This window comes from Ranitomeya variabilis, chromosome 6 (genome assembly GCF_051348905.1).
Source record: "Ranitomeya variabilis isolate aRanVar5 chromosome 6, aRanVar5.hap1, whole genome shotgun sequence".
Lineage (NCBI taxonomy): Eukaryota > Metazoa > Chordata > Amphibia > Anura > Dendrobatidae > Ranitomeya > Ranitomeya variabilis.
In genome coordinates, this window is record NC_135237.1 from 390,289,519 (window position 1) to 390,316,634 (window position 27,116).

The 27,116-nt window shown below is 44.0% G+C and overlaps 1 protein-coding gene across 2 annotated transcripts in view; it reads left to right on the top strand.

Moving 5' to 3' along the window:
* The window catches only part of RTTN (rotatin), a 273,895-nt gene that overhangs the window by 18,830 nt on the left and 227,949 nt on the right, over positions 1–27,116 (top strand). For both annotated transcript variants that reach the window (XM_077270109.1, XM_077270108.1), the window contains exon 3: positions 21,846–21,917. In XM_077270109.1, coding sequence (XP_077126224.1) covers positions 21,887–21,917 — 31 coding nt within the window. In that variant the 5' untranslated portion in view covers positions 21,846–21,886. The remainder of the gene's footprint in view (positions 1–21,845; positions 21,918–27,116) is intronic.

Consider the following 27,116-nt stretch of genomic DNA (forward strand, 5'->3'; position numbering starts at 1 on the left):
ACTGGGGGGGCGGGGGCTTCCCTCTTCCTGTCCGACGTCACGTCCGGTCCTGGGTGTCAACCCCTCCGTACAAAGACGCCGACACCCAGGACAAAGGCGCTGTGTGTGCACGTTAATATGGGGCCCTATGGGGATACGCAGACACGCCGCTGCGTAAAGAATTGACATGTCAATTCTTTTTACGCCGGCGTGTTTGCAGACAAAAGCGCCGCGTTTTTTTGCGGTGTGTCTGAACGGCAAAGTGAATTTCTCATTCACTTTGCCGGCAGACGAAAATGACATTGCGCATTTTTGAAAAGCGCCCGCAAAATAGCGCTCAAAAATGCGCTATGTGTGAAAGTAGCCTTATACTCACCTAACTCCTAACTCCACTGAATCCCTCGTCTCCTGTAGTAAAACTAAAATAAGAAAGACAACAATATCTTCACCTCTCCGTCGTCTGTCCCACGTCGTAATCCATGTCTGGGGATTAATAGTTTTCAATATGGACGGTGTCAAGATGCGACCGTCCAGCCTGAGAACCACTAGTGAATGAGCTGCTGCGAGCACAGCGTCAGTGACTAGCGGTGACGAAATCGAGGTTACCTCTGGTCACTCAGGCTGCGTTCCCAGCCGGGCTGAACTGCGGTGACCTCAGCACCGTGGGAAAAAGTCTGTGAGTTTGTAGTTCAAGCTCAGTGACTTCACTGCAGATCATGGTGAGAAGTCATTGAGCTGGAACTGCGGTGACCTAATCACTTTCTTTTAGCTGGGAGCACAGCCTCAGTGACCGGAGGTAACCTCGATGACATCATTGAGGCTGCGTTCACAGGAACTCATTTACCAGTGGTTCACCAGCCCCAGTCGCATCTTGGCACCGTCCAGGTTAAAAAACTGTTTATCCCCCAGACATGGATTATGGCATTAGACAGAACAACAGACAGGTGACAGATATTGTTGTTTTTCTTATTTTAGTTTTATTACAGGAGACGAGTGATTCAATGAAATTAGGCGTTAGGTGAGTATAATTGTGTTTTATTTTTAAATTACAATGGAAAAGTGTGTTTTGGTTTATTTCTAATAAAGGTCTTTATTCTGGCTTTGTCTTTATTAACCATATAACTATAGGATTAGTAATGGATAGGTCACCTGACAATACAAAGTTGACATCAACCCCACAAATATGAACCCCACTTTTCACCGCTACAGGGCAAGTGGGAAGAGCCGGGCAAAGCGCTACAATTGGCGCATTTAATAGATGTGCATTTTGTAGGCAGCTGTGGGCTGCTATTTTTAGGCTGGGGGGTGTCAATATCCATGGCCCCTTACCAGCCTGAGAATACCAGCCCCCCAGCTGTCCGCTTATCAAGGCTGGTTGTCAAAAATGAGGGGCCCCACACCGTATTTTCTATTATTTAAATAGAAATATTGCTTGGGGACCCCTCTATTCTTGATAACCAGCCTTGCTGAAGGTTGCAGCCCCAAGCTGTCAGTTTTGCCTGGCTGGTTATAGAAAATGCAGGGGAACCCATGCCGTTTTTTTTCATTCATTTATTTATAGCGGAGGAGGCAGGTGAGGAATACTCTCGTCATCCGCTCCTGCTGTCACTGTTATTAGTGGCAGCAGGTGTAGGCTGATGGGAGTAATAGTCCCAAAAGCCGCCACTTGCTGTCATTATTCCCGCTTGAATGCAACACTCATCATTCTCCCCTACTCATGCTGATCGCCGGCAGAGCAGGGGAGAATGATGAGAGGAGTCTTCAGCCACAGGTGCCAGGGAACACCGCTTATTGTACCGCTGCTTCCCTGACACCCGCCGTGTGGTACTGATGCGGTTACCACGCGTATGCCACAAGTATTACCCACACGGACGCTGACATCTCCAGTAACATTTTGACGTTAGCGCGAGCGCTGTGGGAAAATTTCTCTCAGCACTCATGCTGACGTCCGGTAGGTGAAGTGAGTTCATTGGCTGTAAACTCACAGGACCTTTCTCACAGCACCAATAGTGTGAGAACTTTCTCAAGCTCCCAGTGACGTCAGATAGGTCCTACGAGTTCACCATGAGTTACTGGGCAGTGATAGCAGACGCTGCTTAGTGTCTCTGCTTGTTGACAGGCTGCATGGTTGCATCATGCAATCATGCAGCCTGCCATCTATATGTAGCAGAGATAGACCCGTCGTGGGACAAATGGATTATTATGTTCTCTGCAGAAAGGTGAGGAATATTGTTAGTTATTTTAACTCTTTTGCAGAAGACAATGGCGTCTGTTTAATTAGCGATGTAAGTATGGTTTAATTAAGATTTATTAAAGGAGTCTGTCATTCTTTCAATGAAATGACTTTTTTTCTGTATGTCTGTGTTTTTATTCAATATGACTATCAAGTTAGTAAGGCTAAGGCCGGGGTTGCACTTGCAAGTGCAATGCGAGAAACTCGCACGACTCTCTCGCCACAATACCCGGCACTGCCGCCGGCATTCGGGACCGAAGCGGAAGTGTGCAGCTGCATAGAATTACATGCAGCTGCATGCTCCGGTCCCGAGTGCCGGTTATTGATGCAATAGACTCATGCGAGTTTCTCGCATTGCACTCGCAAGTGTAACCTCGGCCTAAGTGCCAGAATTGGCACATCTTATAGATGCACCTTTTCTTGGGCGGCTGAGAGCTGATGGTTTGTAGCTGGGGATGGTGGGCCAGTGTCCATGGCCCCTTCCTAGGCTATTAATATCAGCCTGCAGCTGTCTACCTAGCCTTTGCTTGTTATTAATTATAGGGGGACTCTTTGTCATTTTTTGGGCATCCCCCATTTTAATAGCCAGTAAAGGCTAAGTATACAGCTGTGAGGTGATATTAATAGCCTGGGAAGCTCCATGGGTATTACCCCCTTTCCAGGTTATAATAATCTGCCCCGAGTCATCAGCTTACCCTCTGCTGGTTGTGAAAATTACGTGTGAACCCACACAATTTTTTTCAGAAAAATAATCTTTTAATAATTAAATACATGTACAGTAAGCTGCGCACACACTAGACTAATTTTATATGTCACTGACATCTATATATTTATCTGTTCTGTGTGTATATACTGTATGTAATCTGTCTATTCTATACTGTCGGCTCCTTCTGTGATTTTGCTGTATGCGGCAGATGAATTGCCGGGTTTTTATCTGTTGCGCGGTGTGAGTCAGAAAGGCATGCAGGCATCTTCTCTATGCTGTTCCCATTTAGTTTTAGCACTTTCCCATCCTTTTCAGCTTTTTTTCCCATGCCCTCAGAGCTGTTTGTTGGGTCCAGTAGAAAAATATTAAGCTTTCCCATTGACTTGCATTGGATTCGTTACTCGGTACGAATACACGGATATTAGAAATTATTTGTGCCATTTTTCCCAAATCCGAATATTTAAGTACCGTATATACTGGAGTATAAGCCGAGATTTTCAGCCCAAATTTTTGGGCTGAAAGTGCCCCCTCGGCTTATACTCGAGTCACGGTCGGCGGTGGGGTCGGCGGGTGAGGGGGAGAGGGCGCTGAGGCATACTTACCTAGTCCCGGCGATCCTGGCGCTCCCCCTGCCCGTCCCACGGTCTCCGGGTGCAGCAGCTCTTCCCCTGTTCAGCGGTCACGTGGGACCGCTCATTAGAGAAATGAATAGGCGGCTCCACCTCCCATAGGGGCGGAGCCGCATAATTCATTTCTCTAATCAGCGGTGCCGGTGACCGCTGACAGAGGAAGAGGCTGCGGCACCGAAGACCAGCTGTCCGGGGGAAGGAGCGGGACGCCGGGAGCAGGTAAGTATCGCATATTCACCTGTCCGCGTTCCACACGCCGGGCGCTGTCTCCATCTTCCCGGCGTCTCTCTCTCCACACTGACTGTGCAGGTCAGAGGGCGCGATGACGCATATAGTGTGCGCGCCGCCCTCTGCCTGATCAGTCAGTGCGGAGAGACGCCGGGAAGATGGCGCCGAGGAGCTGCAAGCAAGAGAGGTGAGTATGTGTTTTATTATTTTTATTGCAGCAGCAGCACAGCTATGGGGCAATAATGGACGGTGCAGAGCACTATATGGCACAGCTATGGGGCAATAATGGACGGTGCAGAGCACTATATGGCACAGCTATGGGGCAATAATGGTGCAGAGCACTGTATGGCACAGCTATGGGGCAATAATGGTGCAGAGCACTATATGGCACAGCTATGGGGCAATAATGGTGCAGAGCACTATATGGCACAGCTATGGGGCAATAATGGTGCAGAGCACTATATGGCACAGCTATGGGGCAATAATGGTGCAGAGCACTATATGGCACAGCTATGGGGCAATAATGGTGCAGAGCACTATATGGCACAGCTATGGGGCAATAATGGTGCAGAGCACTATATGGCACAGCTATGGGGCAATAATGGTGCAGAGCACTATATGGCACAGCTATGGGGCAATAATGGTGCAGAGCACTATATGGCACAGCTATGGGGCAATAATGGACGGTGCAGAGCACTATATGGCACAGCTATGGGGCAATAATGGTGCAGAGCACTATATGGCACAGCTATGGGGCAATAATGGTGCAGAGCACTATATGGCACAGCTATGGGGCAATAATGGATGTGCAGAGCACTATATGGCACAGCTATGGGGCAATAATGGTGCAGAGCACTGTATGGCACAGCTATGGGGCAATAATGGTGCAGAGCACTGTATGGCACAGCTATGGGGCAATAATGGTGCAGAGCACTGTATGGCACAGCTATGGGGCAATAATGGATGGTGCAGAGCACTATATGGCACAGCTATGGGGCAATAATGGTGCAGAGCACTATATGGCACAGCTATGGGGCAATAATGAATGGTGCAGAGCACTATATGGCACAGCTATGGGGCAATAATGGTGCAGAGCACTGTATGGCACAGCTATGGGGCAATAATGGTGCAGAGCACTATATGGCACAGCTATGGGGCAATAATGGTGCAGAGCACTATATGGCACAGCTATGGGGCAATAATGGTGCAGAGCACTATATGGCACAGCTATGGGGCAATAATGGTGCAGAGCACTATATGGCACAGCTATGGGGCAATAATGGTGCAGAGCACTGTATGGCACAGCTATGGGGCAATAATGGACGGTGCAGAGCACTATATGGCACAGCTATGGGGCAATAATGGACGGTGCAGAGCACTATATGGCACAGCTATGGGGCAATAATGGTGCAGAGCACTATATGGCACAGCTATGGGGCAATAATGGTGCAGAGCACTATATGGCACAGCTAAGGGGCAATAATGAATGGTGCAGAGCACTATATGGCACAGCTATGGGGCAATAATGGTGCAGAGCACTATATGGCACAGCTATGGGACAATAATGGTGCAGAGCACTATGTGGCACAGCTATGGGGCAATTATGAACGGTGCAGAGCACTATATGGCACAGCTATGGGGCAATTATGAACGGTGCAGAGCACTATATGGCACAGCTATGGGGCCATAATGAACGGTATGGAGCATCTATTTTTATTTTTGAAATTCACCGGTAGCTGCTGCATTTTCCACCCTAGGCTTATACTCGAGTCAATAAGTTTTCCCAGTTTTTTGTGGCAAAATTAGGGGGGTCGGCTTATACTCGAGTATATACGGTATTTACTCATCACTAAAAAAGACATTATGGCTTTTCGAAGAAGTTGAGGAAAAGATGAATATGCAAAAACTAAAAAATTCCATGGTCCTTAAAGGGTTAAAGCCAAGATTCTGGCAAAATGCTCAAAAAGACACCCCAACATCTTCTGAGTTTTTCCTTTAAATAAACTACCATAGAAAAAATACGATCAAAAACAGCCAACACAATTTGTAATAAAAAATATACAAATACTTTATTAAATATAAATACAACACAATATAATGAGGCCAGGGAGGGAAGTAGGAAAAAACTCAGGTCACAATGTGCACCAAGAAACGGCCAGGGGTACAAGCATGTGGACCATGTAAATAGAAACAGTTAGTATCTAGGTTCCAAAGAAGGACTCCTAAAATTGGCCATGGCAGGAAAAGAATACCCTGATAGGGAATAATTCTAAAAAATACAACAACACTGGCTGCTATTTAAGATGGAACATAATTACCTGCACAGGAACAAAATAGACCACGGTCCACAGCGTGTACCCACCCCAACGCGCGTTTCGGCGTGATGAGCCTTTCTCAACCCCTTGAGAAAGGCTCATCACGCCGAAACGCGCGTTGGGGTGGGTACACGCTGTGGACCGTGGTCTATTTTGTTCCTGTGCAGGTAATTATGTTCCATCTTAAATAGCAGCCAGTGTTGTTGTATTTTTTAGAATTATTCCCTATCAGGGTATTCTTTTCCTGCCATGGCCAATTTTAGGAGTCCTTCTTTGGAACCTAGATACTAACTGTTTCTATTTACATGGTCCACATGCTTGTACCCCTGGCCGTTTCTTGGTGCACATTGTGACCTGAGTTTTTTCCTACTTCCCTCCCTGGCCTCACTATATTGTGTTGTATTTATATTTAATAAAGTATTTGTATATTTTTTATTACAAATTGTGTTGGCTGTTTTTGATCGTATTTTTTCTATGGTAGTTTATTTTGAGGTAGCGATTATCCCATAGATATGTCCGCTATGGCCCTTTAATATTATTGTATTACATGTTATTTATTCATAACTGTTATATGGGCATGCTTCTCATGAAGCTGGGTTTTCATATTTTGAGTTTTTCCTTTGTAGAGTACAGAGCATCTTTAGAGCAGAAAATGCTTTGAAAAATGGTCAGCTTGTTTCTTCTAAGTGCTTGATTGCTTTAGAAACCTGAAGCTGTTGAGAAGTTAAACATCCTGAACACAAGAACAGCAAAGGATTTTACATACAAATGCATATCCTCGTTCTTCGGAGCGTTTCCTGTTTTTTCAGACAATTTCCGCGGCAGAATACGTATGATACATGGGTGATCGAGTGGATGAAATGTTCCGGTAGTTTTTGATCTGTCTATATAAACTTGTACGTACAAATATCAAAGACTGACCATTACTTCCAAACAGAAAACTAACAAATTAAAGCTGCACTCTGTAACACTATTATATGCAAACATGGAATATATGAAATTGGAATCGTATTGCTGCTCTAGAAGAATGAAAATACTTAGCACATAGCTTGGCCAATTCACATATGCCCAGCAGCCAGCGACAAGGCGACCTTTGCTGCGAACCTAACCTAATATGACAAATCTTATTTATTATTTTTTAGAGCAGTAATGTAATTACAATTTCATATATTCAGTGTTTTCATGCTATAGTGTTACTGATTGCAGCTTTAAATTGTTAGTTACATATGCAGCAGGTTGATTTAGTAAATAATTAATAAACCTAAATATATATACCGTACATATACTGTGTGTGTGTGTATCTAATATATAAAGCTGAATGTGTGTGTGTGTGTATGTATGTATGTATGTATGTATGTCCGGGATTGGCATCTGAACCGTAGCAGCTACAGCCACAAAATTTTGCACAGTCACACGTCTGGACCCCGAGAGCGTCATAGGCTATGTTGTGAGGTGAAATTTTAACCCCGCGCTTTCCAATTCACCAAACAATTTTGCCCCTATCTACATAATGGGGAAAAAGTGAAAGGAAAAGTGTTGGAGGCGTCGCAGCTACAGGCACAAAATTTTGCACAGTCACACGTCTGGACCCTGAGAGCGTCAAAGCTATATTGTGAGGTGAAATTTTAACCCCGCGCTTTCCAAGTCACCAAACAATTTTGCCCCTATCTACATAATGGGGAAAAAATGAAAGGAAAAGTGTTGGAGGCAAATTAACAGCTGCCAGATGTGAACAAGGGGGACTTAAAGAATGACAGCGATGGCACCAAAGAGTATATACTGTACAGTTGCTAAGGTGGGGCCCCAACATGGGATAATCACACCACCACGGGGATATGAACACACACACAAAATGCGCCACACACTACCACGTGCTCGAACACATATACCACCCTCAGTGCACATTTCACCACACATACACCAACCTCGCCACATAAAAGTAGAAACACAAAAGTCGCCGCTCAAAACTCGCCACGCGCAAAACTCTCCACATGCAAAACTCGCCACACGTGCAAAACTCGCCACACGCAAAACTTGCACACGCAGAAAAATTGCCACACGCAGAAAAATTGCCACATGCACAAAAGTTGCAACACATGCAAAAGTTGCCTCACACAAAACTTGCACATACTCAAAAGGCACCACACATAAAACTCGCCACGCGCAAAACTCGCCATGCGCAAAACTTGCTGCACACAACTTGCTACACTAACCTGTCACATGCAACTCGACACACAAAAAGTTGCTACACGCATGTCGCCACACAAAACTCATCTCACAAAAGTCCCTACATGCATGTCGCCACACGCAACTCAACACACACAACTTGACACACGAAACTCGCCCTAAAACACACACAAGTCTGGTATCCTTCAAAAATAAAAATCTGATTAATAAGCAGACAAACTACAAGAGCAACAAATGTACCATATAGGAATCCGGCAGCTGTCAGTCACATGACCAGTCTATTATGTGTATGTGTGAGCTAATATATACTGCCAGGGGGTGGGCTTACTGTTGGCTGGGGATTTATCAGGCTGCCATTTTAGCTTACAAATACTGAGGTAAAAATACTGACCAAATAACGTGTGAACGAGGGCTAATACAGGAGGAGATGGCATACAGCTATATACAGGAGATGACACACAGGTATATACTATTTACAGGGGAGATGACACACAGGTATATACTATATACAGGAGGAGATGACACACAGATATATACTATATACAGGAGAGATGACACACAGGTATATACTATATAGAGGAGGAGATGACATACAGGTACATACTACATACAGGAGGAGATGACATACAGGTATATACTATATACAGGAGGAGATGACACACAGGTATATACTATATACAGGAGCAGATTACCTACAGGTATATAGTATATACAGGAGGAGATGACACAGGTATATGCTATGTATAGGAGGAGATGACATACAGGTATATACTATATACAGGAGATGACACACAGATATATACTATATATAGGTGAGATGACACACAGGTATATACTATATACAGGAGATTACATACAGGTATATCTAATATATAAAGCTGAATGTGTGTATGTATGTATGTGTGTATGTCCGGGATTGGCATCTGTACCGTCGCAGCTACAGCCACAAAATTTTGCACAGTCACACGTCTGGACCCCGAGAGCGTCATAGGCTATGTTGTGAGGTGAAATTTTAACCCCGCGCGTTCCAATTCACCAAACAATTTTGCTCCTATCTACATAATGGGGAAAAAGTGAAGGGAAAAGTGTTGGAGGAAAATTGACAGCTGCCAGATGTGAACAATGAGGACTTAAAGAATGAGAGCGATGGCGACAAAGAGTATATACCGTACAGTTGCTAAGGTGGGGCCCCGACATGGGATACTCACCACACACGGGGATATGAACACAAACACAAAATGCGCCACACACTACCACGTGCTTGAACACATATACCACCCTCAGCACACATTTCACCACACACACACACCAACCTCGCCACATAAAAGTCGAAACACAAAAGTCACCACTCAAAACTCGCTACATGCAAAACTCGCCATATGCAAAACTCGCCACACGTGCAAAACTCACCTCATGGAAAACTCACCTCATGCAAAACTTGCACACACAGAAAAATTGCCACATGTACAAAAGTTGCACCACATGCAAAAGTTGCCTCACACAAAACTTGCACATACTCAAAATGCACCACACATAAAACTCGCCACGCGCAAAACTCGCCATGCACAAATCTTGCTGCACACAACTTGCTACACTAACCTGTCACATGCAACTCAACACACAAAATGTTGCTACACGCATGTCGCCACACAAAACTCATCTCACAAAAGTCGCTACATGCATGTCGCCACACGCAACTCAACACACACAACTTGACACATAAAACTCGCCCTAAAACACACACAAGTCTGGTATTGTCCTTCAAAAATAAAAATCTGATTAATAAGCAAACTACAAGAGCAACAAATGTACCATATAGGAAATACGGCAGCTGTCAGTCACATGACCAGTCTATTATGTGTATGTGTGAGCTAATATATACTGCCAGGGGGGAGGGCTTCCTGTTGGCTGGGGATTTATCAGGCTGCCAATAGCAACCAATCACAGCTCAGCTTCTATTTTGCTACAGTTAATTAACCTGAGCTCTGATTGGTTAATATAGGCAACAAAGACATTCTCAGTATAACAAAGCTAATATATGTTGTGAAATGCTTCTATTTGCTTAGTTTTTGCCTTTTAATAATTACATTTCTATCTATTTGTTTTGTGGTTTTTGTGTGCAGAATAAATTTTTGTTAACACATTCTATTTTGCTAACAGCAGTCATTAACCCGGGCGAAGCCGGGTAGTACAGCTAGTATATATATATATATACTTATTTTAAGCCATGGGTTGATTTAAATATAATATATGGAGACACGCTCCTCTTCGAGTGCCCCAGCCGATCCAGCACAGGCTGCTCCAGACCTCTTCTGCTGGCTTCCGGAGTGGTGTCTGCCCCATGCAGAAGCCTCCGCACCATCGCCTATCCAATGACGTTCTCTGCTATTCGCATGCTACTGCCGTGGTGCTGGGGCTTCCAATGGGACAGACTCCGCTGCTGGAGCCAGAGGTGATCTCCGGAGCCTGTGCTGGATCCCCTCCGGAGCCTGTGCTGGATCCCCTCCGGCACTGAGGGATAAGTAGACCTCCGTTTATTATTTTTAATCAATCCATAGCTTAAAAAAATAATTGACTGCTGGACAACCCCTTTAGAATCACATTGTCCCGAGTAAGCATGTGGCCAAAGATAATAATACTATGTGAATGAGTGATCACATACAGTGCCAGTGAGCGCTTCACATAAATGCAGTAACCCCTGAGCGACTTGCTATGTTGCCTCATTTTAGGATAAGAGGTGATCCGGTTTTCGGTCCCCATCACATGCTCGCTTTCCACCATCAATATGAGAGATTATTTCAATAAGAACAAAGTCTCCATATCACACTTCTGTTTCCTAATGTCTAGCACCTGGGGCAGTTATCTTCCCTGTACATATTAGCTAAGGGTACCGTCACACAGTGCCATTTTCATCGCTACGACGGCACGATTCGTGACGTTCTAGCGATATCGTTACGATATCGTTGTGTCTGACACGCTACTGCGATCCGGATCCCCGCTGAGAATTGTACGTCGTAGCAGATCGTTTGAAACTTTCTTTCGTCGTCTAGTGTCCCGCTGTGGCGGCATGATTGCATCGTGTGACACAGGTTGTATACGATGTGCGCACAGTAACCAACGGCTTCTACATCGCAAATACGTCATGAAATTATCGCTCCAGCGCCGTGTATTGCAACGTGTGACCGCAGTCTACGACGCTGGAGCGATAATCATACGACGCTGCAACGTCACGAATCGTGCCGTCGTAGCGATGAAAATGGCACTGTGTGACGGTACCCTAAGTGATTATGCCAAATTTGCCTTTACTATCAAAATTTCTCCCCCCACACTCCCTCCTTTTGTTTTCTTTATTCTTCAAGAGCACGCCGCTCCCCTGCCTCCTGGCTTCCTGCATGCCTGCAGGGGGAATACTCTTAAAGGCCCCGTCTCACTAAGCGATTTACCAACGATCACGACCAGCGATACGACCTGGCCGTGATCGTTGGTAGAGGTACCGTCACACTAAACGATATCGCTAGCGATCCGTGACGTTGCAGCGTCCTCGCTAGCGATATCGTTGTGTTTGACACGCAGCAGCGATCAGGATCCTGCTGTGATGTCGCTGGTCGCTGAATAAAGTCCAGAACTTTATTTGGTCGTCCGATCGCCGTGTATCGTTGTGTTTGACACCAAAAGCAACGATACCAGCGATGTTTTACACTGGTAACCAGGGTAAACATCGGGTTACTAAGCGCAGGGCCGCGCTTAGTAACCCGATGTTTACCCTGGTTACCAGCGTAAAAGTAAAAAAAACCAAACAGTACATGCTCACCTGCGCGTCCCCCAGCGTCTGCTTCCTGCTCTGACTGAGATCCGGCCCTAAAGTGAAAGTGAAAGCACAGCGGTGACGTCACCGCTGTGCTGTTAGGGCCGGAGCTCAGTCAGTGTCAGGAAGCAGAGGCTGGGGGACGCGCAGGTGAGTATGTACTGTTTTTTTTTTTTTACTTTTACGCTGGTAACCAGGGTAAACATCGGGTTACTAAGCGCGGCCCTGCGCTTAGCAACCCGATGTTTACCCTGGTTACCTGGGGACCTCGGCATCGTTGGTCGCTGGAGAGCGGTCTGTGTGACAGCTCTCCAGCGATCAAACAGCGACGCTGCAGCGATCGACATCGTTGTCGCTATCGCTGCAGCGTCGCTTAATGTGACGGTACCCTAAGTCGCTGTGTGGTCGCTGGGGAGCTGTCACACAGATAGCTCTCTCCAGCGACCAACGATCAGGGGAACGACTTCGGCATCGTTGAAACTGTCTTCAACGATGCTGAAGTCCCCCTGCAGCACCCGGGTAACCAGGGTAAACATCGGGTTACTAAGCGCAGGGCCGCGCTTAGTAACCCGATGTTTACCCTGGTTACCAGCGTAAATGTAAAAAAAAACAAACACTACATGCTCACCATCTGATGTCCGTCAGGTCCCTTGCCGTCTGCTTCCTGCTCTGACTGAGCAGCCGTACAGCGAGAGCGCAGCGGTGACGTCACTGCTGTGCTGCGCTCTCGCTGTACGGCCGGATCTCAGTCAGAGCAGGAAGCAGACGGCAAGGGACCTGACGGACATCAGATGGTGAGCATGTAGTGTTTGTTTTTTTTTACATTTACGCTGGTAACCAGGGTAAACATCGGGTTACTAAGCGCGGCCCTGCGCTTAGTAACCCGATGTTTACCCTGGTTACCAGTGAAGACATCGCTGGATCGGTGTCACACACACCGATTCAGCGATGTCAGCGGGGCCTCAACGACCAAAAAAAGGTCCAGGCCATTCCGACACGACCAGCGATCTCGCAGCAGGGGCCTGATCGCTGGTACGTGTCACACATAGCGAGATCGCTATGGAGGTCGCTGTTGCGTCACAAAACTTGTGACTCAGCAGCGATCTCGCTAGCGATCTCGCTATGTGAGACGGGGCCTTAAGAAGACTGACTGCTTGGGCCAGCAGCATGGTCACGTCGCTGGCCCAAACTGTGCACATGTCCCAGCCTTGGATTCCTGGACATGGGAGCTGGCCAGAGCCAGCAATCCAGGCAACTTCACAGCAGTGCTTGCAAGCCTGAACTGTATACCTAGGCAACCAGCCACCTGTAACATACTGCAGAGGCCAGTAACCTAGGCAACAAGTAGTAAGCTATGAGATAAGTCAGGTCACTCTCCCCTTCTTCTGGAAGCTGTGGCTGCACACTCACTTCCTCCAGATGTCAGTTACCGCCATAGGAGAGAGAAGTCGGCACTTATTGGCCACAGGGATCATGTGAAAAGGTTGCGAGCCCTGGAAGAGCCAGTGCCAACACCAGAACGTCTCCTGCATCGGAGGCAAGTATAGGTGGTATTATTTTACAGGTTTGGGGTGGGACGTAGGGATTCAGAAGGGGGTTGTACGATTAGTGGACACCCCTCTAATTAGTTGGTCTCCTTATTCTGCTTTTTCATTTGTATTCTGCCTACTCTATATATTTGTGCTAGTTTATTAAACGCTGGACTTCCACAGTTGTCTCTCTTACATGAGTTAGAGAGAAGCTATCATCTCTCCTAGTAAATACTCGTATTCCCATAGAAAATCAAGTTGGAGGCTAGTGTTCTTAGAGTTGTACCATTACTCCGTTATTCCATCTAGTCCAGTGCTTCCTGGGGCTGTGGAGTCAGTCGGTCTCCATTTTGGTGGAGTTGGTATAAAATGGACCAACTCTGACTCCTAAAATATACAAGACATTGGGCACAGTAGTACGATGTGCTGTAAATGTTTTCATTATTTGGGAAAGTTATGAAATGTCCTATAAATGTCTGTTCTGTTCCTGATCTCGGCTGTCAGCTGAGATGAATCTGTTCTGCACTTTATGTACATGCTCCGTAGTGACCAGTGCTGTGGGGTCGGAGTCAGGGAAATTGAGGAGTCCACAGTCCTGGTGTTTCTCAAACAATTCATGTTTTCTGGATTTTCTTAGTATTGCACAGGTGAATGAACCAGTGGTGATTTCTGATGTCTTGATAATAATTCTCTTACTTGTGCAACACTAAGGAAATTCTGAAAATATGACGTGGGGGCCGTGAGGACTGGAGTTTGAGAAGCACTGATCTAGAATAATGAAAGCTGGGTGTTACCAGTTGGAGTTGCGACACTACCCGACCTGATACAGTCCAGTCTCCTAGTGCCAAACTGTGCAGGGACACACCCAGTTGTCAGTATATTCATAACAGTCCTGTAAAATGAATGGCACAACACAGATGATTCAAAATTACTATTTTGCGTGGAATCTGTGCTGTTAATTAAGAGATGACTAGTCCTATAGTTGGCTATCTGTATTTTAGTAGCTGGCGATGCCTTGCAATAATTATGTACAACTTGTAATTTCTGATGAATGTCGTTCTTTGGTTGATTAAAAGGAAAACAATCCATCTGAGGGCATGTCAAATGGTGTCTTTAACCCCTGCACGATCTTACACTTATCTATACATCCAAGTTGGGAAGGACTTCCCATTCTTGGACTTATAGATATGTCCAGGTGATTTTGCGCTCACAGGAGCTGTGCATGCGCAATCGTCACCAGGTGTTCAGCTGACACCCGGCCCTCACTATCAGGAGCGGCGCCCTCACTGTCAGGAGCGGCGCCCTCACTGCTCCCCAGCAGTTTAACCCTCTAAGTTAGAAGGCAGAGAGAGAGAGGGGCTCCCTCTGCCATCCATTGCCCCCACCTTCCCTAGGATGTCAATGCGAGGGGCCGATCATTGCCACGATGGCACGCTGTCATTATGACATCCAGGTCACCAGGGCTAGCATGGTAATTAGATCGTGCCAATGCATGGTCTAACCTGTGTCAGGGCAGCACTGACAGTGATGAAGCATTTCACACTGCTGAACGTGAAAGTCCCATACTGGAACAAAATAAGATAGTAAAAAAAAAAGTTGTAAAAATGTTTTTTAACAAAATCAAAATTAAAATATATTGTACTCCTAAATATTTTTGAGGTAAAAAAAAAAAAACTGAAAAAGTACGCACATTTGGTATTGTCGCGTCCGGAACAACCTATGAAACTGTACCACTAGCTAACCACTTCAGTGAACACCATAAGAAAAAAAAATAGAGGCAAAAAAGCAATGCTTTTTCATCATACCGCCTAACAAAAAGTAGGATAAAATGCGATAAATAAGACAAATGTAAATAAAAATGGTATAGCTGAAAATGTCATCTTGTCTCGTAAAATACACGCCACCATACAGCTCCATAAGTGGGAAAAATAAAAAACGTTATAGCTCTATGAATAATGGCAAATAAAAAGGAGGTTTTCTTTGGATTAATAAATAGCACTACCAAATATGAAAAAAATAAAATTATAAACAACATTTATTCAAGCTAACTGTTAAGCGTTAAATGAGGTATTGCTGTAATTGTACTGACCCGAAGAATACAGCTGCCTTATCAATTTTACCACACGCAACAGCATAAAAATAAAATTCCTGAATTGCTGGGTTCTTTCTTTTTTTTTTTTGCTTCACATAAACCGGCAAAGAAAGTGATAAAAAAATTTCCGGTTCACCACCTGACAGCACCATTGGAGGACGTCCTTCTTACCCTCAGTGGGACAGGAACAACAAGCGGTTAAAAGTCAACTTGTCTCACAAAAAACAAGCCCTCACATGACTCTATCTGCTGATATATGGGAAAATGATAGCTCTCAATATATTGCTATCCGAAAAAAGTGTCTTTTAGTGTGTAACAGCAGCCAAACATAAAAACCCGATATAAATCCAGTATCGCTGTAATCGCACCGATCCGAAGAATAAAGTCGCCTAATCACTTATAACACACAATGAAAATCGCAGTAAGGTTTTGCTCACTTTTATCCTGCACTCTGCGCTGAGCGCTTGCATCAGGGTTTCTGTGTAAATCTCTGAAATGCGTGATTCAGAAACCCCCGGCAGAAGATTCCCTTTAATGAGGCAGATGGCGTCCATCTTTTTAGGATTGCATAAAAGAGCCGTTGGCCACAGTTTTGTGCACCTCTGAAAAGAACGATACCTCTGACCAGAGGCCAGACTGAGTCCAGAGTAATTCTGCTGCCTCATAGTGAATGGATCCCTTGGGTGTTTCGTCTGAATCACGTCACTCAGCGATATACATGGAATCCCCAAAGTAAGTGGTCAGCGTAGAGTGCCTGATAAATGTGATCCCAAACGTTATGTAAAATGTTCCCAATAAAAGTTTCAAATCAATTCCCCCCCCCCCCAAAAGAAAAGTCCCCACTCAGATTTGTCATCTGTTAAACGAAATATACAGGGCTTCCACGTTACTGATAGCACAAAGGCTCTGGAAAAGCGAATTGTCTCCTCACCCCTCAAAAGAAATCCAGTGAATTATGTGCTCCCAAATCCAAATGCCCCCCGCTCCTTTCTGAGCCCCAGTTTGTCTAAACCACATTTAGCGTCCACATATTTGGTATTTCTGTAGCGATATGAGCCTGCCTAATTTACGAGTGCATGTCTCTAAAAGCACGGGCTGGGGATAACGTACTGGTCACTACAGTGTACGGACACTACAATAGCAGATTTGCAGTTTTCACTCAGCAGCATCTTTCTGGAAAGCGCCCATGAAGTCAAAATCGTCACCCCACCTGTCGATAAAAGGGTATATTTTCCAAAATGGGGTCACTGTATATGGAGTCTGCAAACTATTCTAGGAGAATCTGCGCTCCAGGAGGCAAATATCGCTCTGTCCCTTCAGAGTCTCGCCGTGTAGCTAAGCAGTACTGTACAGCCACATATGTAGTATTTCTATGTTCAGCACGGTGGGCAGCACGGTGGCGCAGCACTGCAGCCTTGCAGCGCTGGAGTCCTGGGTTCAAACCCCACCAAGGACAACATCTGCAAAGAGTTTGTATGTTCTCTCCGTGTTTGCGTGGGTTTCCTCCGGGTTCTCCGGTTTCCTCCCACATTCCAAAGACCTACTGATAGGGAATTTAGATTATGAGCCCCAACGGGGACAGTGATGATAATGTGTGCAAACTGTAAAGCGCTGCGGAATATGTTAGCGCTATATAAAAATAAAGATTATTATTATTAGTGTCATTTTTACCCATTTCCACATTCCCCATTCATCACTGCACCCCTAGGTGAAATTATTGAGAGAGGTAGTTTGTAAAATGAGGTCACTTACGTGGGGTTCAGCTGGTCTGGCACCTAAAAACTTGTTTTCGACCACCTAGGCGTACTCAGAAGAAATTTCAAAATTGCACAACAAATTGTATGGAGCAATTTCTCTAGTTACTTGTGTGAAAGTAAAAACAATTGGGGCTTAAAGAACATTTTTGTGGGAAAAATTTGATTTTTCACAGCTCACCGCTATAAACTTTTGTGATGCACCTGGGGTTCAAGGTGCTCTCCACACATCTAGATACCCTATTTTGGAAACTAGACCCTTCAAAGAATGTATGTGTCCACGTTCAGGCTTGCTTCAGGCTTTTGTCAGGATTTTATGCAGGTAAAATCCTGACCAAAAATGCACCTGAGGTCACTGGCAGGTCACCTGCGGTGTGCCTGCGTGTTTTGCTCATTGTAGCAACATGCTGCGTTTTGAAAAAACGCATCGCGCATGCGTTTTTGCGGCAAAAACGCATGCGTTTTTTAACGCATAGTGGAGTCGGGATTTCATGAAATCCCCTCCACTATGCTGTAACATCTGGACGCTGCGTTTTTGATGCTGCGGAAAAACGCAGCGTCAAAAACGCAGCGTTTCCTGAACGTGGACACATACCCATAGGGTCACTTGTGGGGGGGTTTCCACTGGTTAGGCACATCAGGGGCTCTCCAAACGAGACATTGTGTCCGCTAATGATTTCAGAAAAAGATAAATGGTTCTCCTTCCCTTCTGTGCTCAGCTGTGTGCCCAAACAGTAGAAATTGGTTCTTAAATAATTTTTTTGTGAAAAAAAAAAAAAAAAAAGTTCATTTTTTTTTTTTCTTCTACCTTGCTTCAGTTTCTGTGAAATGGTTAATACACCACTTGAATGTGGTGTTGAGCACCTTAAAGGGTGCAGTTTACAGGATGATGACAAATTTGGGGTAGTTTCTGTTATATAGGCCCCTCAGTCACTTCAACTTAGCAAATTTCCGATTTTTATTTTTTTCATAAACGCAAGTCATATTGAGCTAATTTTCCCTCTATCATGAAAAATCAGAAAAAAAAACATTCTCGGTATCCGTGGGATTCGTTGAAGCATTCCAGAGTTATTATCATGTACAGTGACACTTGTCAGAATTGTAAAATTTGGCCTGGCCATGAAGGTGAAAACGGGGTTGGGGGGTGAAGGAGTGGAAAAGCCAGCTTTTAATTTTCCCCAAAAATGTCTTTGCTTGTGATTTTGCCCTTATTTTTGCCGTGGCTACGTCACAGGAGTCTTTCTTCAATAGTTTAAACATGTAGCGTGGGAGTGGCTCTCTTGGCGGGAGTGGCTCTCTTGGCGGGAGTGGCTCTCTTGGCGGGAGTGGCTCTCTTGGCGGGAGTGGCTCTCTTGGCGGGAGTGGCTCTCTTGGCGGGAGTGGCTTTCTTGGTTGAATATGCTTTTCACTGTGTTACGGTTTCCAAACCCATACACCTTTTTAAAGATGTTGCAAATGACTGAACATGTGCACAGCAGTATCGTTTTTACATTGCTCTGCATTCTATTCACTTTCTGCAGTGGTTAAACTGTAAACCGCCTGTATTGGACATGTTTGATTCTTTTTTTTCCCGATAATACAGCTAGTGCTTATGAATGGTTTAAAAAGCCCAACATGCTCAGTTGGCCTTTTCAAAAACATTGGTATGCAATTGGTCGAAATAAACAGTCCTTAGTTTCCCTGAGCTGGCCAACGATTGTTTGTTATGGTCGTAATCAATAGTTTCAGACCTTTTCCGCTGTGTATGAAGGCCTTTACACAGGGCTGGTTTTAGACAAAGTGGGGCCCTAGGCAAAAATTTAAAGTGGGGCCCCAAATGCTAACATTGTAAAATCACACACACATTTAGGTTACAGTACATGAGCAGGATGCAGATACAGTTGGTGGAGGGGCCTGGAGCCAGTGCTCACACTGGGGCCCCCATATTTAGGGGCCTTATATCGGCCAACAGGTCTGCCACTGTTAGCTGTATGCAGGTGCGTTGCTAGGGTCAGAAAAGATTGGGGGCCCAAGCCCCAAGACAAAGAGTTGCCCCAACCCCCTCTTAATTTTTTTTTAACACCACAGATAATACAGTGCTAACTCTCTGAGCACAGATAATTTAGGAGATGTCACCTGCAGTCCTATGTAACACCGCTGATAGACATAGCGTTTCAGAGTAAGACTATTTTCACATGCAGCATTTTTTTCAGTAGCCAAAACCTTTTCTATAAAAACGTTGCGTTCAAAACACCTGTTTTTCAGCTTGTTTTGTGGTGTTCTTCACACTTTTTTCAGCTTTTTTTTGGAGTAAGGATGTTTGCTTTGTCTACAGTACGTTTAAGACCACATTCATACGATCAGTATTTGGTCAGTATTTCACATCAGTATATGTAAGCTAAAACCAGGAGGGTGATAAATACAGAAGTGGTGACGTGTTTCTCAGGGTATGTGCACACGCTGCGGATTTTGCTGTGGATCTGCAGCAGTTTTCCGTGCGTTGTACAGCACCATGTAAACGTATGGAAAACAAAATCTGCCGTACACATGCTGCGGAAAATACTACGCAGAAACGCTGCGTTGTATTTACTGCAGCATGTCAGTTCTTTGTGCAGATTCCACAGCGTTTTACATCTGCTCCTTAATAGGAATCCGCAGGGTAAAAACGCTGTTGAAAACCGCACAAAAAACGCGGTAATTCCGCCGTAAATCTGCAGGTAAAACGCAGGGCGTTTTACCTGCAGATTTTTAGGAAACTGCGTGGAAAAATCCACGGCAGATTCCGCATCGTGTGCACATAGCCTCATTGTTCCACTGCTGTTTCTGCATTACAAATACTGATGTGAAATACTGAACATGTGAACGAGACCTAATAGTTTAATTCACCAAAACAACTCAAAAAATTGCAGTGAAAAATGCCGTTGCAATATCTGCAGCTTTTTAATTCTTTCATTGCTTTCTACAGGTGAAAACACACTGAAAGAAGTGACACGCTGCATATTTAAAAAGCGCTACAGTTCTGAAATCAAGTCAGAAAACAAACAAGCGCCTGCAGGAGATTTCGGAAATCTCCTATGTTTTGCTGGCACTTTGAAAAGCAGCTTTTCGACATGCTCATGTGCAGAATTTTTTCAGCTTTCTCTTCTGCAAATAAGAAGTTTACAGCATTTTACAGCACAAGCAAAAACTGGGATTTTCAGAAATCTCCTACACCCTTTTATTTTCCCCTGACTGAATTTCACAACTGCAGCCTTTTTTTAAATCTGCAGCATGTCACTTTCAGCAATTTTTTTCACCCGTAGAAAGCAATGGAAAAGTTTAAAAAATGCTGCAAATGTTGCAACGTTGTTTTTCGCTGCGTTTTTTTGTGAATAACACTAACTTTATTAAACATGTACTGTAGACAAAATGCATACTGTAAAAAACGAACAGCAAAAGCTCTAAGGGTGTGTGTCCACAGTCAGTAAACGCTGTGGGTCGGCTGCTGTGTACTTGTACAGAGTCCAACCCGCAGCGGCCAGATGTTACAGTATAGTGGATGGGATTTCAAGAAACCCCATCTCTACTATGCGCGCACCGACACCCGCACCTCACCTGCAGAGACGGACATGCGGCGCGTCTGTCCAGACCCCAGCATGCCAATTTATCTGGAGCAGACGCGAGTCTCCACAAGAGAAATCTCACCCCTGCAATATATAGGATGCAGGGATTCCGCACAGATCAATGAACACACGCGGAATCACCTGTGTTCAAAAGATGGCAGCACTTTGGACGCAGCACATGTCCACTGCGTCCAAAAGGCTGCTATTTCCGGATCCTCTGCACATACCCTAAAAAATGGGTGCTTTGAAAGCAGCGTTTTTACTGCCAAGAGAGCAGGCTTTGGCTGCAAAAAGAAATGCACCAAAAATGCTGATTCCTATGCACACCTGTACTATATATGTGTATGGTTTACCCTTATTATTTCACGTGGGAATTCATTTATTTCTATATAATAAATGCCCTGATTCAGCAGACAATATTCCTGTCTTGTGTCATCCAGACAGTAGTGACAGGAGGTCTCACTGTCAGATTACAAGCAATGATTCAGTGACTGGTCAGAGCCCATGCTGATCCCTGCTGTATGTGACTGTGAAACCTGATTCTACAGCAATCAGCACAGAGCTCCGGACCACATGAGTAAATCACAGCACTGAGGGGGTCTCAAGAGGGGTTTGGGAGACACGTTCTGGGACTACAGAACAATACACAGCATTATTCACTGCTGAAAACCCTCTGGGCACTTCATACAGGGGTTGCAGATGCAGGGGGCCCCCTTGTAGGTGGGGGCCCCAGGCGTCTGCCTGGTCTGCCTGTGCCAAACGCCGGCCCTGCCTTTACAGTCATGATCTTTTTTGTCTTTTTTACAGATCCTAATACAGTGAAAAAGTTAAGAATTGAACAAACCATCATGGATTTGTCTTCACTGGTGAAGAAACTTGGTGAGATCTCCTTTTCTATATCTTTTATATTATAGAAGAGACATAAATACTACTGTGAGTAAGCATTACCAGCATTATATGTTCCTTAGGCTGACCAGACACATTAAGGTTTGTCTACAGAGTAAAGTGTCTGCCGCAGCGTATTCTCCTAAATAAATCTGCTATCGTGCTTATTTATAGGGAAGTCATGCTAAGTCCTTTAGGCTGTTTTCAGATGTTCGTTCTTTTTCTATACTGGATTTCTGTTGCTTTTTTACATTTACTGTAGTATAACCTGCTGTGCTTGTGTACTCTGTAATGGATTCGTGCACCAGTGTTTAGGATCCGCGTTTGATCTGTGAGTCAGTTTTTCTCATCAGTGTTTTTCACATCCGCACACATTGCATTAGTAATCACGGACTGCACACTTAGGCTGAGTTCACACGTTGCGTTTTTGCTGCATTGTTTTCCGCAGGCAAAACTTGCTCTCTTGACAGTTAAGAAGCTACTTACAAAAAGCCGATTTTACTGCATTTTTTTTTGCTGTTTTTTTTTTATGGTTGCTAATGCATGCTGCTAAAGTTTAGTGCCCCCCCAAAAAAAAAAATCATGATGCAACTCTTCGGCTTTTGCACCAAAAATTCAGGAAAGTCTGATACCTGTGTTTTTTTTTTTTTTTTTTTTGCATTTACCGATTACGGTACTTTTAATGGATGAAAGAGCACTGAAAGATGTGACATGCTGGAGTTTGCAAAAACACAGCAGATTTCCAAATCAGTCAGGGAGAAAAAGCAATGTATGTGCATGAGATTTCTGAAATCCCATAGCTTTTGCTGGTACTGTAAAACGCTGCTTAACATTTGCATTAAAAACGGCGCAAAAAAGCAACATGTGATCATAGCCTTATATTGTTTGTGTACTGTACATGATTTTCATCAACCCATAGACTTTTATTGGTATTTTTCACCCGTGATGCCAGTAAACACTGACAATCCCCTGAGATTTTTGCACGGACACACTGTTCGCCAAAAACATGGACATGTGAACCAACAGTCCCAGAGATTGTACTGGGTGCATGTTCTGTCCATGAAAAGCACGGTACATGAAATGTGGCCTTGGACAATGAGGATTGTACTAGCCTGGTCACATTGATAACGGCCAAGTCATCATATCCAATGGTCTTGTAGAAACAGAAGCCATGGCACCAATGTGAACAAGGCCTTAATTATATACTATTTATCATAAAAATCACATCCTGGCTAAAATGATTTAGGTTGGTGTTCCACATGTTACTACACCTCAGTTAGATGGGTATCCCGATAACTGGGTGTGTGTCCAGAGTGCATTTTCCTATTGAGAACTGCTGCTTTTTTCTAGCAGTTGACACAATACTTACGGATCTGTTTTTTTCAAAACTCACCGGATGCGTGAAAGTAGCCTTTGGCTTTGGTTTTTGCCGTCGGGCACAATCCGGTGAGTTTTGAAAAAAACGGATGTTTTTTTTTCCCACCGGATCCGTTTTTTTCTCATAGAGTTGTATTAGCGCCGGATTGCATCTGACGACCACACGTTTCATCTGTTTTTTGCCGGATCCGTCAAAAATTAAGTTTTCAGGGGACGGAGAAAACGTACAGAGGAACGTTTTTTCCTGTCTGGCGAAAAAACGCACAGCGACGGTTCCAGCGATAAACAGATGAAACGTGAGGTGAAGCTCTAGCCCTGGTAAACAAAAAATTGATCCGGCGCATCAGTTTTTCACAATTCAAAAATATCCGGATTATGCCTGAAGGCAAAAAAACTGATGTGTGAAAGTAGCCTTTGAAAAAGCCATTGAGGCCAGGTGGCAGATTACTAATAAATGATCACCTTTTCCCCTTGAGAAGCAGAGCAATCCTTCATAAATGGCCGAGAATTAGTAATAACAAATTTACTGTAATAAAATACCCACGTCACTGTGTATTTGATGACATTATATCAGAAAAAAAATCTGCAGCGCCTCAACTCCAATTAGAACATAAAATACAGGTGCATCTCACAAAATTAGAATATCATCAAAAAAAGTTGATTTCAGTTCTTCAATACAAAAGTGAATCTCATATATTATATAGAGTCATTACAAATAGAGTGATGTATTTCAAGTGTTTATTTCTGTTAATGTTCATACTTCACACTAGACCTTGGAAATCAAGGTCCCAGAGCCTGGAGGAAGAGTGGAGACGCGCACAATCCAAGCTGCTGGAGGTCTAGTGTGAAGTTTCCACAATCAGTGATGGTTTGGGGAGCCATGTCATCTGCTGGTGTAGGTCCACTGTGTTTTATCAGACTAAAGTCAGCGCAGCCGTCTACCAGGAAATTCTAGAGCACTTCATGCTTCCCTCTGCCAACAAGCTTTTTGGAGATGGAAATGTCATTCTCCAGCAGGACTTGGCACCGGAACACACTGGCAAAAGTACCAATACCTGGTGTAAAAACAACAGTATCACTGTGCTTGAATGGCCAGCAAACTCGCCTGACCTTAACCCCATAGAGAATCTATGGTGTACTGTCAAGAGGAAGATGAGAGACACCATACCCAACAATGCAGATGAGCTGAAGGTTACTATCAGAGCAACCTGGGCTTCCATAACACCTCAGCAGTGTCACAGGCTGATCACCTCCATGCCACGCTGCATTGATGCAGTAATTGCTGCATAAGGAGCCCCTGGCCAACATTTTGGATTTTAAAATCATTTTTCAAGCTGGAGTTATAAAGTATTCTAATTTACTGAGATAATGACTTTTGGGTTTTCATTGGCTGTAAGCCAAAATCATCAACTTTAACAGAAATAAACACTTGAAATAGATCACTCTGTTTGTAGCGACTCTATATAATAAACGAGTTTCACTTTTTGTATTGAAGAACTGAAATAAATTAACTTTTTGATGATATTCTAATTTTGTGAGATGCACCTGTATATTCTTCTTATTAAAGGGAACCTGTCATTCCACTCATGCTGCCCAAACCACAAAAGCATTCATTTGTTCCTATGTGCTGCCGAGAATGATGGTGTTTGTCAGCTGATTGCCATCCGATCAGGAAATGTGCTTTACTAGGAACGCTCATCCCCAATTAAATAAAGTAAGCAGTTTGCCGAATTCTAACAACGTGTAATATGCACACTGTTAGGATTTGGCTCTGCTTTCTGTTTTGAGCAGACCTCACATGACCTCAAGTATGCTTCTATCAAAACATTAATTGCTTTATGTATCTGGCTCCTGGGATTTATCCAGGTTTGTTTTTCCATTGAATGAATATCTCCAGATAGCTAATAATGTGTTTGTTTTAAAGGGAGTCTGTAAGCAAAAACTGAGTGTCCAATCTTTGCACAGACTCTTATAAGAGACATAGCCCTAATAACTTTACCTTTTAGTGTTTTAATCCGAGGCTGTGGAGTCGGTAAGCCACAGTTGTGACTCCGATTCCGACTCCTGGATTTTATCAGGTTCCGACTCCGACTCCTTCATAAATGGCCAATTCGTAACAATAAATTTACTGTTGTAAAATATTAACATCGTGCTTATTCAGTTTCTCACCATCGTATAAGTAATGAGACCACTTAGAGCAAAAACTATATTTATTAGAATACAATTAGAATATAGCAAATAACTTTTATAAACTTTTCTAAACTCTTGTAAGTAAATATGCAATAAACACTGTTATGCAGTTAATAATAATATAATAATAATAATTTTTATTTATATAGCACCAACATATTCCGCAGCGCTTTACAAATTATAGAGGGGACTTGTACAGACAATAGACATTACAGCATAACAGAAATCACAGTTCAAAACAGATACCAGTAGGAATGAGGGCCCTGCTCGCAAGCTTACAACCTATGAGGAAAAGGGGAGACACGAGAGGTGGATGGTAACAATTGCTTTAGTTATTTGGACCAGCCATAGTGTAAGGCTCGGGTGTTCATGTAAAGCTGCATGAACCTAAGTATGTAGCAGTACAGACATAGAGTGCTATTAACTGCATAAAGTGTATGAGAACATGATGAGAGGAACCTGACTTTTTTTTTTTTTTGAATGGGCCACACAGGGATGGTTAGGTTAATGCGTTGAGGCAGTAGGCCAGTATGAACAAATGAGTTTTTAGGGCACGCTTAAAACTGTGGGGATTGGGGATTAATCGTATTAACCTAGGTAATGCATTCCAAAGAATCGGCGCAGCACGTGTAAAGTCTTGGAGACGGGAGTGGGAGGTTCTGATTATTGAGTATGCTAACCTGAGGTCATTAGTGGAGCGGAGGGCACGGGTAGGGTGGTAGACTGAGACCAGAGAGGAGATGTAGGGTGGTGCTGAGCCATGGAGTGCTTAGTGGATGAGGTTAGTAGTTTTGTACTGGATTCTGGAGTGGATGGGTAGCCAATGTAATGACTGGCACAAGGTAGAGGCATCGTTGTAACAGTTGGTGAGGAATATGATCCTGGCAGCAGCATTCAGGACAGATTGGAGCGGGGAGAGTTTGGTAAGAGGGAGGCCGATTAGTAGAGAGTTACAATAGTCCAGACGAGAATGAATAAGTGAGACAGTAAGAGTTTTTGCAGAGTCGAAAGTAAGGAAAGGGCGAATTCTAGAAATGTTTTTGAGATGCAGATAAGAAGAGTGAGTTAATAAGAAATCTATAAATTTGTCCTCAGAAAAAGTATTGCCTCTGTCAGATCCTCCTTCATGGATGCCCTCAAATCTGATCTAATTATTTTGAGAGCAGAGAACAACCTCTCTACACTACTGTAACTTGGGTTGGTGGCAAAGCAGTAACCACTCGGGCAACATCTCTGACAATGTCAGGATACAGAGGAATCGCTTGTTGCACTGTTATTTTTGATGAACGGTCAAATTTCTCAATTTCTTTTAGTGCACATGAAAAATTCTGCTGAAATGTACTGGCTGTGTTCTTTGATGGGGATGACTCTTCTTCTATGCGGGAACGCTTTGCACGGTCCTTGTGATACAAATATTTTTCGAAATTAAATTCTTCATCAGTTGATGAGGGTGAAGATGTGGCAGGACGACCAAATTCTTCTTGTTCCTCCTGACTGTTCTGCAACCCTTTCATCCTTACTGCTATTTCAAACAGAGCTTCTTTTCCTTTCGTTAGCTGTTGATCATCTAGAAGAATCCAATGCATTGGGTCTACATAAACAGCTGCCAAAAGAATGTTATTTTGT